This window comes from Bombus vancouverensis, chromosome 6 (assembly GCF_051014615.1).
Source record: "Bombus vancouverensis nearcticus chromosome 6, iyBomVanc1_principal, whole genome shotgun sequence".
Taxonomy (NCBI): Eukaryota; Metazoa; Arthropoda; class Insecta; order Hymenoptera; family Apidae; genus Bombus; species Bombus vancouverensis.
The window spans coordinates 13,926,771-13,942,950 of NC_134916.1; the positions used below are offsets into that span (position 1 = coordinate 13,926,771).

The 16,180-nt window shown below is 42.8% G+C and overlaps 1 protein-coding gene across 2 annotated transcripts in view; it reads left to right on the forward strand.

Moving 5' to 3' along the window:
- LOC117157593 (irregular chiasm C-roughest protein) overlaps nucleotides 1–16,180 on the forward strand; it is a 158,679-nt gene that overhangs the window by 131,462 nt on the left and 11,037 nt on the right. Inside the window, exons 4-12 of one of the 2 annotated variants that reach the window (XM_033335762.2) lie at nucleotides 6,202–6,402; nucleotides 7,206–7,333; nucleotides 9,575–9,726; nucleotides 10,670–10,980; nucleotides 12,146–12,386; nucleotides 13,418–13,573; nucleotides 14,170–14,417; nucleotides 15,109–15,344; nucleotides 16,016–16,145. In XM_033335762.2, the coding sequence (XP_033191653.1) occupies nucleotides 6,202–6,402; nucleotides 7,206–7,333; nucleotides 9,575–9,726; nucleotides 10,670–10,980; nucleotides 12,146–12,386; nucleotides 13,418–13,573; nucleotides 14,170–14,417; nucleotides 15,109–15,344; nucleotides 16,016–16,145 (1,803 nt within the window). The remainder of the gene's footprint in view (nucleotides 1–6,201; nucleotides 6,403–7,205; nucleotides 7,334–9,574; nucleotides 9,727–10,669; nucleotides 10,981–12,145; nucleotides 12,387–13,417; nucleotides 13,574–14,169; nucleotides 14,418–15,108; nucleotides 15,345–16,015; nucleotides 16,146–16,180) is intronic. The other variant, XM_033335764.2, reaches the window with a different exon arrangement.

Genomic DNA, 16,180 nt, shown 5'->3' on the forward strand with positions numbered 1-16,180 from the left:
CGAAACTTTTTTAAGTTTCACGAACCATAATGAGGCATGACTATCATGATTATGATATAAAATGTACATAAAATTAAGGATATCTGTTGCAAAGTTTGAACGAATGTACAAATACTTTCATGTACCGTTGTATATTCTAATATTCATCCATTCTTTCTTTCTCTATTGTATAATCTTCGTTGTTCGCATCGTATACGTGTTCATAAACTTTTCTTTCACATTCTAATTTCAAGCACGCGCTCCTAACACTTGAAGCCGAGTCACAGACAATGAACAATCGTGCAAAGTTTCTATTATAGGAGGGAGAAAATGTTGACGATTAGTTTCGAAGTCTACACACAACTATGTAGATGTAGGTGTGTCATTAGAGGGGGAGTGTAGAGAACAGGAAAATTCTAGCGACAAGCCGCGAGAGCGCACGCATTTCCATAAAACTCGCGACGTGACGTTCCGACAGCTGGGTCGATCTGTCGGGTGCCCAAAAACAAGCACGCTAGCCGAAAGTTCTAATTCGCCAACTGTTGAAGTAGAAAGCTGCTCGTTAGGAAGAGACGCGAAGCCAATTTATTCGATCAAATTACTCGGCGGGGTGCAATTAAACGCAAAGCCGTCTGAGGCTGGTGGGGACAGAGGATGAAGAGGATCGTCGTTGATGTTTCCAGCTATCCGTCCGATTCGATTTCGTCTCTCGTAATTTGAACGGATATTTCCAGCTTTCCAACGGATCTTGTCGGTTCTATTTATCAATAGAAACAACTTTCGAATTATTCATCAACGTCAGTGTACACCGTCGCGACTTGTACAGAAACTAGGGTCATTTTCGTTCGACTGTCGAACGGCTAGCTAATAATTTCCCGTGGGTATTTGCGAATAAACAACGTCATGAACTAACTAGAAGCCACGTTGAACGGGTCGAGATCGTACGAGCCTTGTTTTTCCTTGTCAACCGTTGCTTTTCTCTGTCGGCTCTATTTAATTACCGTCCACGTTGAATGCCAGAGAAGGTTCGTTCGAATAAAAGGTCGCCGAACAAAAAAGAGCTCTTCTAGGAGACGTTGAATTGATGACGGGATCGCGCTATCTCTCGCTTTGGTTTCCCAATTAACATCGATAAAGGCGTCGTGATAAAGACGAACGACTTGGCTCCGCAGGGATACACGTGACGTTGCTATTTCGATGACTCTCACGGAGGCGAGGTTAGCGACTAATGAATATGATATCGTTCATTGCGAGCTTGTAGCTTTTGTGACAAATTGTCCGAATGAGAGACAGTGTTTCGTAAAGTTTGTAGATTAATTCACACGAATTTCCAGATATAAATTACACAAAGCCGCTCTAATTGTAACCGAAGTCACACGTGTCCATTTCTTTTACAATCTCGGATATACGGTATAGTGCAAACGTTTTCGATTATCCTCTATGAATAATAATAGTAATAAGTATAAAGATACTTGCTGCTATTTTAAATCTATCGCTAGTTCTGGAATAGAGTTTGAGCTGAAAATGTTATCGGTAATTTGTTAAAAGGATATCGATTTATTCAGAATAGTCGATATTGTAAAACTTTCTTGCCAAATAATGTTTCGATAAACCTATTTTGTACAGTCCGTCGCTCCATTATTCAGCATTTGAAATAATTCACTTACGGTTTTAACTTTTGTTCTCCTTATAGCTTCTAAATTCTTTTATGTATATATTTAGTAACATTTTGACCAGAATTACATGTCTAGAATTAATTGTTTAAAGGATTTCCTAAAAGAAACTGTTATATTTATAACAACGATCTAGCGAGTTCATCTCTTTCTCGTCAAATTATCTCATAAATCTTGTCACTTTTTTTTATCAAAAGTTAGACAAGAAATTGCTTTTCTAAATTCTATCGTCGATATTCATCTAGAAACTAACTACCCTTAAACTTATGTATTTGATTAAAATTTTTTAATAAGCGGAATTTCGTGATACAAATTCCTCTCTTTCAACCTCTGAAACTATTTTTAAATGGCAAGTACTGTACAAATATTCGAAAGTAAAAGCAACTCAACTCTCCGCGGAACCATCCTCCGCGTTCTCTTTTCTGATTCTTAAGTATTTCTATAAAAGCGTATGAAGTATCCTTTAACGAACCTGCGCGGAAACATTAGACGGAATTAACCGCTTACGTGGATTTATAAAAATATAAGGGCGTCAGGGGAGGCTAGTCTGGAAATAAACGAGCGGAGCCAAGGTTACGGAGGCACGGTTTTACAAAAAGGGAAGATCGCGTTCAGGCTGTCGCGTTCACATCGTTATTTAGGTCGTAAAAAATCGCTGAACGGAAGAATAGGTGAACGGAACGCGGCTGGTTCACGGAGCATTTATTTAGGGTGTGACTGATCCATTAACGCTTATAATCATAATACCAACGTACCCGCGAATGTCGATCATCTTTCGTCCACTGCAGCCGTAAATGAAATACGCGCGGCAATTCGAAACGCATTGATGAGAAACGGAGGTGTACCACAGAAATCTGGATTCGTGGATTCTGAAAATTTTCTAATTAAAACGAACCAAATGAATTTATCCGCGAACTCGTAATCGTCATTTTCGTCGCAGTCGTCGAGAAAAGTAGCGTTAAACGAGTCTCGGCGGAAATATTAAGAAATCACCGGAGAAATCATCTTGATTGCGCGCTTTCTTTAACAATTTACGTCACAAAATAGGAATAAGAAGCATCCTTTAATTTTTTCCCCGCGACATTTTCTACTGTTATTGTTCGCTCGAGAAGGAAGATTCATCGGATGGGATGGCCAGTGCCACAATCGCCGACGCAGCTGGAATTAAGTCGGCGACCGTTCTCAAAGAAGTCGTACGTAAGGGCGCGAAGAGAAGAACGTATATTTTCCGAGGTGAAGATGCAAGAAAAGTTCGTTGCCAAGAGGTGGAACCTGCTCATCGAATATTCATCGAGCGACGAAAGAAATTTCAAAGACCGTCCATCCAGTGCTGAAGATCTTGCATCATTATTTCTTTTTCCTCTCGTTTTCTTCCATAGCTCGGTTCTTTCCTCATTCTTTCTCCCTGTCCGCGACCCTTCCGTCGTAATTGCGCCACGTTTATTAAAATTATAACGCGCTGTAACAACGCGGCTGGTTCCGCGCTATCGCGCCAGGTATCGTAAATAATATTCGAGCAAAGCGAATCGTAACTCCAAGTGATATGAGAGTACAGGAGCATTGATGCAGCATGCCTAATTATAGACGATACGATCGATTCGCGTCGGTGCAGCTACGGCAGAGCAGTGCTTGCTTCCCGTACGTAGAGGTGCATACGCTAACACGCATCGATACATAGACGCGGTTAGCCGTATATCATCGTATTGCCTAGAGGAATAATAGAAGAGCCGTAGGGAAAGTGTGCATCGATGTTCGTCAAAAAGGCACTAGTGGGATTTTTTTTCGGCGATTCGTACTCTGACGAATACACTTTCATTATCTGGCTAGTCGAACAGTGGCTCGATCGTAGAAGTTTCGTGCTAGATTGCATGCAGTTCGTTGTTTCCGCGGTTTCGTTTGAAATCGGCTGGAGCCGACGCGTCGGCCGATTTTCTTCCCGATTTCGTAGCGTTTTAATCGCGCCCCTAGTTAATTACAAATTACTCGCTGGCGGTGATGATGAAAGTTTACCTACGAAGAATTCGTGCAACAGTTTCAGTTTCGTGCAAATGGGTCGCGTAATCGTATTATATTCGCTTCTTTATCTACGATCTGGTGGAAATAACATCACACCAGCATCGTTGATATTACCGCTATATTTAAATTTTATCTGCTGTCAAGTATATTACACTTTGGACAAATTAGGAAAGTAGACCATACTTTTTACTACGTGCAAATTATTAAACACTGAAATGCAATACAGATTATGGCAACTTAACCCTTCCAATATGGAGAATACTTCAAGGCTTTTAAAGAAGGAATAATTTATATTTCTTATATACAGGGAAAAGCTATCTGTTTCCACTCTATTTTTCCTAGAGGCATCAGTTCATTTTTTTTTCTTCTTATCGGGATATTCATAACTTTTTAACAAAAATAAACGGCTTCTGGTAACAATAATCCAGCGGCGCTTCTTAACGTTGCTAATAGCCAGACTGCGAGAGTTTATTTCCCGAGTATTTATAGAAATATTAAAGGTGCAAAAACGCACAGGTTGCGCATAATATGCAAAAATATATAAAATATTCAAAATACTCGTAGCAAATAACGTAAATCTCTATCTAACTTCTTTACTTATATCCATCAGAATTTAATGATATTTGCAGTCTACTAATAACTACGCTCTTGATAGGATATTAATCTTCCATTAAAAAATGCAAAAGAAATTTTGTCGTTCGTCTGTACCATAAGAAGTAGTATAACATTATTATCTACATATAACCTCCTATACATAGCGTACATAGCGTAACACCAAGAATACTAACTAGAAGATAGAAATCCAGCCACGAAATCCCAGATTAGCGTCGATTACACGAAACTGCGGAGTAGCGTTTCTGATCGGAAATATCGGTATCGGTGTCGAGCCAGGTTGCCCCAGCGGCACGAGATTTCTAATTAGAACCGATTAGATCGATCTCCGCTCGCTGGAATCGCCGCTACGAACTTAGGCATTCCGGGCGTGATATCGGAGAAACGATATCATCGTCGTTTCGCGGAATCGTTCCAACAACGAGATTCGCGCGTGTTTCTAGGAAAACCAGTCGACTAAGGATGAAAGAAAAAAACAAAAGAAAAGTGTCACGGTGCTATGCATATATATATATATATATATACATCTGGTGGATCGGCTCGGGACGAGAAGGGATTTTCAATCAAGTCGGCTGCAGGCTGAATTAATTCCGAAGAAAATTCGAAAGTTTGGAAAGCGAGAGCCGCAGATGAAGCTCGCGGTTGCCGGAAGCTACGTGCAAGCCGAGGGATCCGAACTACTTGCTGGCCCGTTAGAAACCCGATCAAGAGGATCGATCGTAGCCGAATTATTGAATAAAATATATGACGGAATCCGTTATAATGAAATAACTTCCGATATGCTCGGTCCATCCCGGTTCTCTCTCATCCCCCTTGACTGTGTTCAACCTCGACTTCTGACGCATTCTTCCTCTGTTCGGTCGATAAGCTGCACTCGGAAAATCCGACGGATCTCTTGCTGAAACGAGCCAACTGCTTTTAAATTAATGATCGAGAGCACGGCAAAGTAGGTGGTAACTGGTATTCGTTAGGGAAGACGAATGAGTTGGCAGTTTGTGGCAGTTTAAAACAACGAACTATCATTTTTCGGGAGAGCACTGTTGCGATTGATATAGGGCACGCTTTAAACTGGCTGAATATTATACAGGGTGATTTTGCAGGCAAAGACAAATCGAAAACGCGGAATAAAATATTTTTCGTATACCCGAGTCTTTGTTTTCGTGGTAGGCAATTGATTCGGAATATTCGTTTGATAACAGTGATAACATATCTCATTGTACGTTTTGATATCAAAGAGCAGACGATGATGCAGGAGATTAAAAAATAAATTTTATTACTTTACAGACTGTTGAAACTATTTCCATTCGGCTGAACGTACAATTCCCTTGAAATATTTGTGAAATTAAATTTCCTTCGTTACAAAGCAATGAAATTAATCATACGCGAATACGCTATACTTGCAACTTACTTTTTCATTTAAAATTACCCTCTTCCCGGTTCCACTCCCAATTGAAAAATACCTTGTATATCGTTGATAAAGTTCTTCGACTTTCGATTAAGTTGAATTTAAGCAGAGATATACACACGAGATAATCACGGTAAAACTGTAAAACGTATTAACGTGTGAATAATTGCGTACCGCTTTAGGTACGAGTGAAATTGGCAAAATCTCTCATGCATTTCTAAGTTCAAGTTCCGTGACGTCACATTGTCTGGAAAACACACTTCGGAAGAACGAATTCTCGAAAAATAAACAATCTGGCAACTCGAACTTTTCAGCTTCCTGTTCCGCGCAGCTGCCTTCTTAGCTCGTTAATCGGATTAGATAACCAACCTCGATATCAGATTAATAGGTTTCCTATTATTCATTCGCTGTTGCATCTGCCGCCCACCATTCGAGTAGAATTGGCGAAACACTAAAATACTGATCGCCCACATCGAAATTTCATCCCCGATCCAATTAATCGCCGTTTAATTACAGATCACATGGATCGACGGGCTGGGGAACGTGCTACACAGAGGCATCAAAACGACGAAAGAATTATTCGACGACGGCCCCTTGTACACGGTGAAATCCATCCTGAGGGTAATGCCGCGAAAGGACCACGACAACACGACGTTCACGTGCCAAAGTCAGAACGCGGCCGACCGCACGCCGCAGAATGCGAAACTGCGCGTCGAGGTAAGTGAAAACGAGAGAAAGGGACTGCGGAAAATTGGGCCATCAAACACCATTGAAACGTCGGCTTTGATAGTTTTGGGGCGGCTAGCTTACGCGCACTTTTTTCTGACAATCCATTTTTAAAAAAGAGAAACCAGGTTAACATAGCAGCAGCGCGTGAACCCGGCCAGAAACGCGGTAACGAGCTAAAGAATAATTAATGTCGCGTCCCGAAAACTGGTCTGTGGCGTAATCGCTATCCGACACAGAGAGGATAAGCTCTGGCCCCCTGCTGGCCCGGGTTTCTGCTTTCTTCCTCCGAACAATGGAAGCTCTGCGGTTTTCGTTTCGCCAGGCTACCTACCAGAAGGGAAAGAGAATCAAGAGACGCCGACAAAGAGAAGATCGTTTCGCTACTTTTCGCGACGATGTTAATGATTCACGATGACGAGGTCGTAACTCTCCCTGTGTGTCGCGCGAGCTGCACAGCTTCGGACATGACTGGTATACGGGCTACCAAACGATGATACGTTGCGTGGTTGCAGGTTGCCAGCTACATCATTTACTTACCGACTTGTCAACGCGCGATATTAATTGCCGAGAAATTACGTCCGACGACAGAAAATAAAGTGCAACGGCGGCTTGTGGTATTCGAGAGTGTCACGCGAGCCGACGCGAACCGGAGAGCCGATCGATCGACGCGACGACGATGGTCATGAAAATTTGAGCATCGGCTCGCGTGACATTTCAAGCATCTCTCTTCTCCCCCTCTGAATCGTATTCGACGCGTATCCATATCGAACGCCTCGTATCTCGTGTTTCAGGTACGCTACGCGCCGAAAGTGTCTCTGAGAATCCGGTCGGGCTTGGGCAAGAATGGCCGCATCGTGGAGGGTAGCGAGCTCCGTTTCAAATGTCGCGCCGAGGCGAATCCACCGAATGTCGAGTACAGGTGAGTGGGAAACGCGCGAGTAACGCGACTACCTCGCTGCTTTCATGCACCCTTCCTCTACGTATATCCCTCCCATTTGGCAAGAGACGCAAACGATATCCTTCGATGATCGATACCCGCTACAAGAGCGCTCGTCGAATTTGGAGCGTTGTTGCTGCATGTGGCCAGATGTCGATGTAGATGGTTTCATGGTTGCATGTCCGTCGACGATAGGCCGGTACATGATGAGCATAGACGGCCTGGGAATACAAGCGTTCCTTCCTTGATAGATCATGCTACTCCAATTCTAGCACGTTCATTATAAAAAGAACATCGTTGCTTCGAATGTCGAGTGTACTTAGGGATCAAGGGCTTCAACTACGCCATATCATTAAAATAATTGTTATTTCTGAACGACAGATTTCAGGTTTTCTATTATCTGGTTACTGATACATAGGACTTGAATGATATACGTTTTAGCTTCTATTTGAATATTACTTATATATATCATATTTTAATATATATTTTGTTATAAATTTCAGAATTTAATATAGTTTCAAACAATCCTTTCATCAAAAACACAATTTCAAATTATTACACGAAACATAGTTTCAATTTGTTCTAGTTTTCAAATAGAATATGGGCGTAATAGCAAGTGGAATATGGAACAGGGTTGTAACAGCATCGTAGAAGCAACAACCATTGGACTTGTCATTCGCTCAAAGTTCCAAGTATATCAATTACCTTTCAACAGAACATCGATATATACTCTATCCGTATAAATTTTCCAATAACGAACCACGAACTATACTAGCGAAATTTTCTCATCCTTTCGTTCCTCTATTAAGGACTAACGGTGTCTCATAATACTCAAAAATGTGCAATGTTTAAGATACCGAAGATTAGGCGACACAAATCATTCTACTGTACTATTCGCTAAGTTAGGAAATGCTTAATTCGTGGATTTTTAACGATAACAGAAGGAGACGGATGAAAGGGAGAAGCATTGGTTTATCAAAGAACGAAGTGGACCAGCACACACGAAGACAAAAGGAGAATTAGCAAGCAATCGGTCGTGGCTCGTAGAAAGCAAATAATTGATACTCCTTTCAAAGAGAGGACAATGCAAAGTTTAGGACAATGTTGACCGGTCGTACGTTGCGTTACGCGTTGCCTTGTTGTCTGTTTCGCTGTCCTAGCGATCTCTCTATGTGAGCGCATACGAGTGGACGCGAGTTTGTATACGTCGACGTATATCAGTTGTGCCGTTTGTCTAGCGAGTCCGATAAAACACAGATCGCGAAACGAAAGCGAAACCATACTGTCCAATGTGAATAGCTTTACTTTCGTATACGTGCGATTCGGGAATAATCGAGCAGTGGCAGGAAAATAGACGAGAAACTTTTACATGGTTTCATTTAAGGTATAGCCCTTGACGAAACATCGATTTACTCGGGTTCGTGTGAAATCGAAACCGTAAAAGCCGGCTAGAATCTCCGAGCAACTGTTTAAGACGTTTACGGCGGAAGTTTCTACGACGTGTAATTTCGCGAAAATAATAAAAGCCAGGTAAAGAGTCACGCCGAGGGACCCGAGTGCTATTAGCGACGGGACTTGGATGGTGCTAGAACGTGACCTACTACGAAAGGTGCGAGAAAAAGGCATCCTTCCTAGGATACACGAGCCACGAAAGTTTCGTGATCGTTTCATTCAGTTTCTTCGGTTCTTTGCTAACGTATATGAGCACGCGATTCGACCGGTTGAAAGAGACCGCCTCTCCCCCGCTTTTATTGCCATCCGGACCAATCCTCGTCGCTCTTTTCATCGATTGTACCGGCGAACGAGATAAATCTTGCGGCCGAAGAACGGCCGTAAACCACGATCTCTCGACGAAGATCGTTTCTAAAGGACTCGCCACTAATTCGACGGGGGTTATCGTTCTCGCTTTTCCTTCGTCCTTTGTGGTCCGACCGAAAACTCCTATCGATCGAATCTGAAAAATGAACGAGGAGAATCGTGCTCGAGTATTATAGAACGAAAGACGATCGTGGTAAGAAAAACGAATTGTAGAATAGATTGGAGGAGATAGAAGAAGAGGAAGATCGAAAGAAGCAGCGAAGAATTTTCAAAAATGCATAATTATTCCTTGAGACTTTTTCGTCGCGTCGATCGACCGGTAGCAGCAGCTTTTTGCGAAGCTGCCGCCTGCAAATTATACAGCAATTACACGTTCATCAAGGGTCTATCCTTTTTACTCGTTAGGTGGTTCATCAACGAGAAAAAGGTGATCGGCGACTACACCACGGAGATGATCATCCACAACGCAACCCGCGATCTCCACGACGCGATTGTAAAGTGCGAGGTTCACAACGATGTCGGGAAGAGCGAGGACACCGAGACTCTGGATATCACGTGTGAGTATGCAAACGAGGTGAAATGTACATCAAGGCAGAAAGGGAAATAGGAATAATTTTCGAGTCGTATCACGCTGACGATTCGTATGAAGAATTTCGTTTCGTGTATTTGCCCCATACGAAAGAAAGCACGCGTTTAGTATTCGCTGACTCGGCCTCTCTTTATCCCATTCGTTCATCCGGAAGGGTGCTTCGACGTCGTTTCGTCGTGTTATTTAGTCGGGATCCGGTTGGCGGGCATCAGCGAAATTCGGGATAACGCTTGTCAAAAGCCGAGGCCGAGAATAAATTGGACTTCTTAGGAGAAAATTTGCCGTCATATTTTCGGAGGTAGTTCTTCACGGATCGTATTCTCGATTTATGGATCTCCTCTTCACTGTGTGAACATCGCCTCCTTCAAAAGATCAGACCAACCAAATTCGCGTTTCGTGACTTGTTTTGCGTTAAAAGCTTTGTACTGTAAAACACGATACAACGAACGACGCGTGATAGAAACTAGGTACGATCAGAATTCTCTTGCACAATAATTTATCAAATAACAATATTAATAAATTGAAGAGTTACAAGTTATAAGTTTCCCTTTTACGATTTCATAATTCTTTATTATGTGGAATAATCATATAACTTGTAAAATTAAAAATAATCAAATACCTGTAAAATTTCATTTCTTTCATTACCATTTGTATCGTAATTATCTGTATCGTTATTAACACTGCTAACGGCTTCACGTGTGAAATTGTAACATTTCGCTAATAATATTACTTCAGTCGCACGAGAGATCTTTGACCGTTGCGCGTTTCATTCGGTACATTCGGCCGGTTTGCGAATATTATACGTATATGATATCACAACAGTTTAGAAGGAGAGAAAAGAAATTCTTTTCTTTCGCTCCCTGACATATCAATCTAGAAAAATTGTATGAGGTGAAAATTAAATTTCACAGACGGGCCACAGTTCCGGCACCAGCCAATCTCCGTGGAGACGCAGTACGGCGCGACGGAGATCTTGCAGTGCGACGTCGACGGAAACCCAACACCGGAGATCCGTTGGTACCACGAGGACTCGGAGCGACAGGTCGCTAGCACGCCGAACATCAGCGTGGTGGTGAACCACGAGACAGCCGGACGGTACTTTTGCAAGGCACACGTACCGGGTTTTCCGGAGCTGACGGGCTACGCGAATATCTACATCCGGGCGTCACCGAGCATAGTGTCACAGAGGGTGCAATATGTACCCGACGAGGGCGTTGTCAAAGTAATTTTGCCATTGAGATTCTCCTTTATATCTATAGTTCATATCCACATTCATTTCTTATTTTCTGTTCTTGTTTTCTTCTTTTTTTTTTTTTTTTACAATCATGCATAAGTATTCGTCCATCTATCGTAGTCGACTTTTTCAACACATTATGACATGTCATACAATATTTTGCCATTACATAACAGTTATAAAAGGAATATCACTCTTTCCGTGGTAATAAAAGAATAATTTCAGTGCTTTTGATTTCAATTTCATGCACATACGTATAAAATTTGATATAAATTTTATTAATATATATAGAAATTACAAAGCTATTTAGTACAATGTATATTTCGCAGAGATGACAAAAGTATTTAAGCAATGATTTATCCATTGCATTAATTAATTAATTAAACCTCGATATTCAGTGGCCACCTTATGGTCAACGCTTATTTTTATTGAATATAAGTTTGCAATAAGTATCTTGTAATTTTCAAATTTGATAGAAAGATTTTTATAGTAGGTGTTGAAACAATTTCGTGAGCCAGTAAATCCATTTACCTACATGTGTGTACACCGGGTGTGCTAGGTGGACGAATACTTAGGTATGCGATCAACTGTACGTTCCATTATATATAATAAGAAAGAAAGCGTCAAAGCTTCTGTCGATTATTGAAAACAGTTATTTTTCGTTTGGTTTTCGACGTCTCGTAAAGCCGACGAACGCGACGCGGCTCCGATTTATATCAGCCATAACTTGCGCGCTGGGACCAGAAACGAGGCATTTATGGAAAATATGCGAAAACCGCAACCGCATCGCTAGACTCTGTGTCTCCGAAAATCGAACGGCCTCGGAATCTATGTAACAGATGGTTTAGAATAGCGACGCAAAGCGACCGGATATTTTTCGACAGAATTTAGACTAGACGGATGAACATTCATAGGGCGAATACAGCCATCGACTAACCATATTTTCTCTTCTTTTCTTTTTTTTTAACTCGCTTGTTTTCCTCTTTTTTATTCTTCATTTTTACCCATCAATGTACAACGCGCAATGGTCTTAAAAAACGAGACACGCGAAAAAGAGAAGCACACACGGGTATCGGTCGATTCGGCAAGAAGGGAGCAAATGTCTGGCAATTGGAAACGATTTTTATTCGACTATTCCTCGTCGATTTCGCAGGTGAAGTGTACCGCGGTATCTGTGCCAAAAGCGGACTCGGTGGTATGGAGCTTCGCCGGTCGCGAGCTCAATTTCTCGTCGAACAATACGCCGTTCCATGTGCAGGAGGAATACACCGGCGAGAGAGTCGTCAGCACTGTCACGCTGCTCGATCCCATATCCACGTACTTCGGGGATTACAACTGCACGGTCACGAATAGCTTCGGCACGGATTCCGTCATAATCAAGCTGACGGCACACAGTAAGTTCATATCCATTATAAACGACCTACCTTTCTCTTTCTCTCTTTTTTCTACCTTTCTTACTCTTTCTCTTTCTCTCTTACTCGCTCTCTGCATTCTTTCCTCTCGCGATTTCATGCTTTTCTTCCATGTATGCGCGACGCGTCCTCGAAAAACTGCTACGTTTTCGGTCCATAAAAAACGCTGCAAGCGTTCCAGGGACAAGACGAGAAATATATCAATGAGAAAAAATCGAATCTCGTTCGACGACGGAGTCACGCGTTTCGAACGCTTCGAGATCGGCGCGGAATTCTAACCAACCGCATTTCCAAATCCGTCAAATCGCGATCGATGTTCGTCCTACGATGAAATAAAAACATCGGTGACGGAGTATCGAGTGAAACCACAGAGTGTGTGTACGGTCGGTGATTTTGCATTTTTGTGAAACACGCGTCGGTATCTGATACGTTCGATCGTAGCAATGACAAGATGAACCGGCGATTCGTTGGCCAGTCAGACAGGCTGTAGTAAAATACGAGTCGAAGTTTTTTATTTGAACATGTCCGATGGAAACAAAAATAACGAAAACAAATGGCACTCTAAGTCTCAATTTTTGCCGCGATCCTTGTTCATCGTAACTTTCGATCGAACCTAGCCAATTTTTTTCCCCGATAATTCCGACCGATCTTTCACAGATCCGTCCGTTCGACTGCACGGCGTTCGTTCTACTAATTCAGCCGGTTGATTCTGTAAATTTTCATCGATACACGCTCCGGACCACGTCATAAATTCCACGGGATTCAATTAACCGACGCGCGTTCCGCGTGCACTTTGCAAAAATTTAATCCGCATCGTTAAGCAGTCGCGCGCACTCGCGTCCGACAATTTTATACTAGAGTGAACTCGTCGTCGGGCGCAAACACCGATCGTCGCGCAATTTTAAGAGGAAAATTGAAGAGGAAGTGAAAATATAAAAAGGAAAGAGATGAGAACGATATTGTTTCACTCGTTGAGCCAAACAGCCGAGATTTTAACCATTCGTGACGCTTAGCGTTGATTCCAGTCGATTGGCAACTGATTCTCATCATCGGTGGATTGATCGTCTGCGTGATCATGATTGGCGTGATCATTATACTCATTCTACATTGCCGCGACCGCATCAAACAGCCACGACCGAGGACGGCCCAGACTCAAGAGACTGATATGCGTGAGTGAAATATCATGTTCGAACGAATTATAACGTCATTAGTCACGTCCGTTTCCCATTGCTTTTATCGTTTTTCGTGACTCGAGATTTCATCATTTCCAGGCAGTCGCGGGACTGCTTCGAATTCTTCTTGTCTATGAACGAGACACCAACGTTATCGTTCGGCATCTATCGTTAACGATACGGAAAAACGTATACGTATAACCGCGGATGAATGATAGCTCATTGAATGCAAACGAGTCTGATAAGTAGCGAGCTGGTATTCAAACGTACTTGGGTGGAGTCAACGCGCGATATCTAGTGGTCCTTCAGTAGCTTTCTAAAGCGTTTGTTTATGCTTGATCCAGCTTAATTTTTTCTTCCAGCGATTATACGCTTTATAGTTTCGTAACAGAGTTATCCGATATATTTTTCTACTTAATACATCCAAGTACTTATTTTCTCGATCGTAATCGGCATCGACTCCATTTACAGACCGTTTCGTACTCTAATCCTCGATAAATACTCGATGCAATGGACAGTCACGCAGGATATAACTCTCATCTGGAATCTTATTTTTCTCTATGCTGATCTTTTCGAATTTCTTTCGCCGACAGAGGAAACAGATTCGAACGCGGATAGATATCGAGAAAGTGACAGAAGCAGCAACCTGTCGGACGTTAAAGCGGATATACGGGCGGGATCGAGTGTCAGCAACGCGGAGAGCGTGACAGCGCTTGACAGCGAGGGCGAAGGAAGCACGAGAGGTGTGAACGCTTTGGCGCTGGCCGGCCCTGTACCCAATCCCTTGGGTTATCGTTACAGCGCCGATTACACGGAACCTTCGTTCCCGCCGAAGAATAACGTAAGTATAATATAACCAATGCCATACTCGTTCGAACTACCAGTATTCACGTCCGAAAATTTCTCTGCTCGCAATCTCGCGTTTTGCACGAGGAGGATGCCAAGAACCGGAGCCAGAGCGTAATCTAGTTTATTTCACGAAGAAACAGCGAGCTTCTAGAGTGCATATTAAAGCGTAGAATCTCTCCCCTGGGCATGCACTCACGCGAACCGTGTAGATTTAATTTGCAGTTTTTAAGAATTTCCCCACCGAATCCTAATACCCTTTCCAAGCTTTGCTGCGTGGAACATTTGGAATTCGACCACGTCTCAGATCTCCCTTTTACTATGATAATCTGTACCGATCCTAATTTCTGTACACACTGAACGAATTATAATGTCGAGACCTAGAAATGTTCCTGGGTCGCGGAACCCGTGCCAACGTCGACCGTGCACGAACGTCTTACGGGTCGATGCCACGACCTTACGTCGCGAGCGTCGAGAAAATTAATTTTATATTCGGCACGGCCCGCACGTTCCGTCTTTCGTGTTTTCATAAAGCAATAAGAACAAACTTTCTGTATATGGTAATTACCAAGTGTTTTTGATCGTTAGGTATACTCACCCCGTGCTGGAACGAACGGTTTGTAAGAATTACTGGGAAATCATGACATCTGTCGCTAATATTTGCCCTTTTGTTTCGTTTGTTGCAGGACGGTAGTAACAATAATGGTTACGTACCGTACGTAGATTATACCCGCGACTATATGCCGCCCACGACGCAAGGGGTGGGTGCATCACGGGAATCCTTAAGCAGGATACCGTCTGGCGGAATACTAGCCTCAAAGAAGATCGGTCTGAGTTCTGCGAATTTGGGCTCCTCCACTCCGCAAACCACCCCAGCGATCGACCCACGTTTCTCTGCAACGTATGGAAACCCCTACCTCAGGTAAAGTTCTCAGGGACTTGGCTGCCGCCTCTGCCATGCCGGGACGGTATCAATGGAACTCGCGCCCCCTGTGTCATCAAGCCCGCAATCTAGTTCGACGCTCTGGATAATAGAGGAAGCTTTGACCCAGTGTAATTGTGTTTTGGCGCAGTAATCCTACAGAGGCGCGCACGAATTGCACCGAAGACGATGAAATTATAGTCGACGGTAGTTTGGAACGTGATATTCCATGAATCGACGGCGGATGAAAGGAAATCGTTGAAAAGAATAGAGTTCGTAGAGGGATGATCGAACGTGTGGTGTAAAGATGCGGCAGGGTAACAGAAGATGATACGGCCGCTATTTCGAGAACTTGACGTTGGGACAGCGTACGCGTTAACGTTATAATATTTACGACGTATTGATTAACGGATTTACCACGCCGCGTGTGCAATCGTTTCCGGGGATTAATTATATTCCACGTAAATTATGAATCGTCTGTCTTGAATATTTATAACGTCGATTCGAACAGATCCCAGTCACGTTTAATATTAATCGAACAAATCCGCGCTTCGTCGTTCGATCAAACAATTCCCGAACGATCCATACACACTATAATCGCGATATTTTATACGATAATATAGATCACGCAAGAAATTGTTCTGATCGTTCTTTCCTCTGCCAAACAATAGAATGTCAGCCGCGGAGCAACTGAGACACGCGCCACACACGGCTGTGCCGGGAGTAACGCCAGCACCACCGCCCTACACGCAAGCAATGAGAATGAATAGCTTGAATACCTTGAACGGTGCTGGACCGCAGGTTAGTACAATGGCAGTGAATGTGTGTCAAATTCC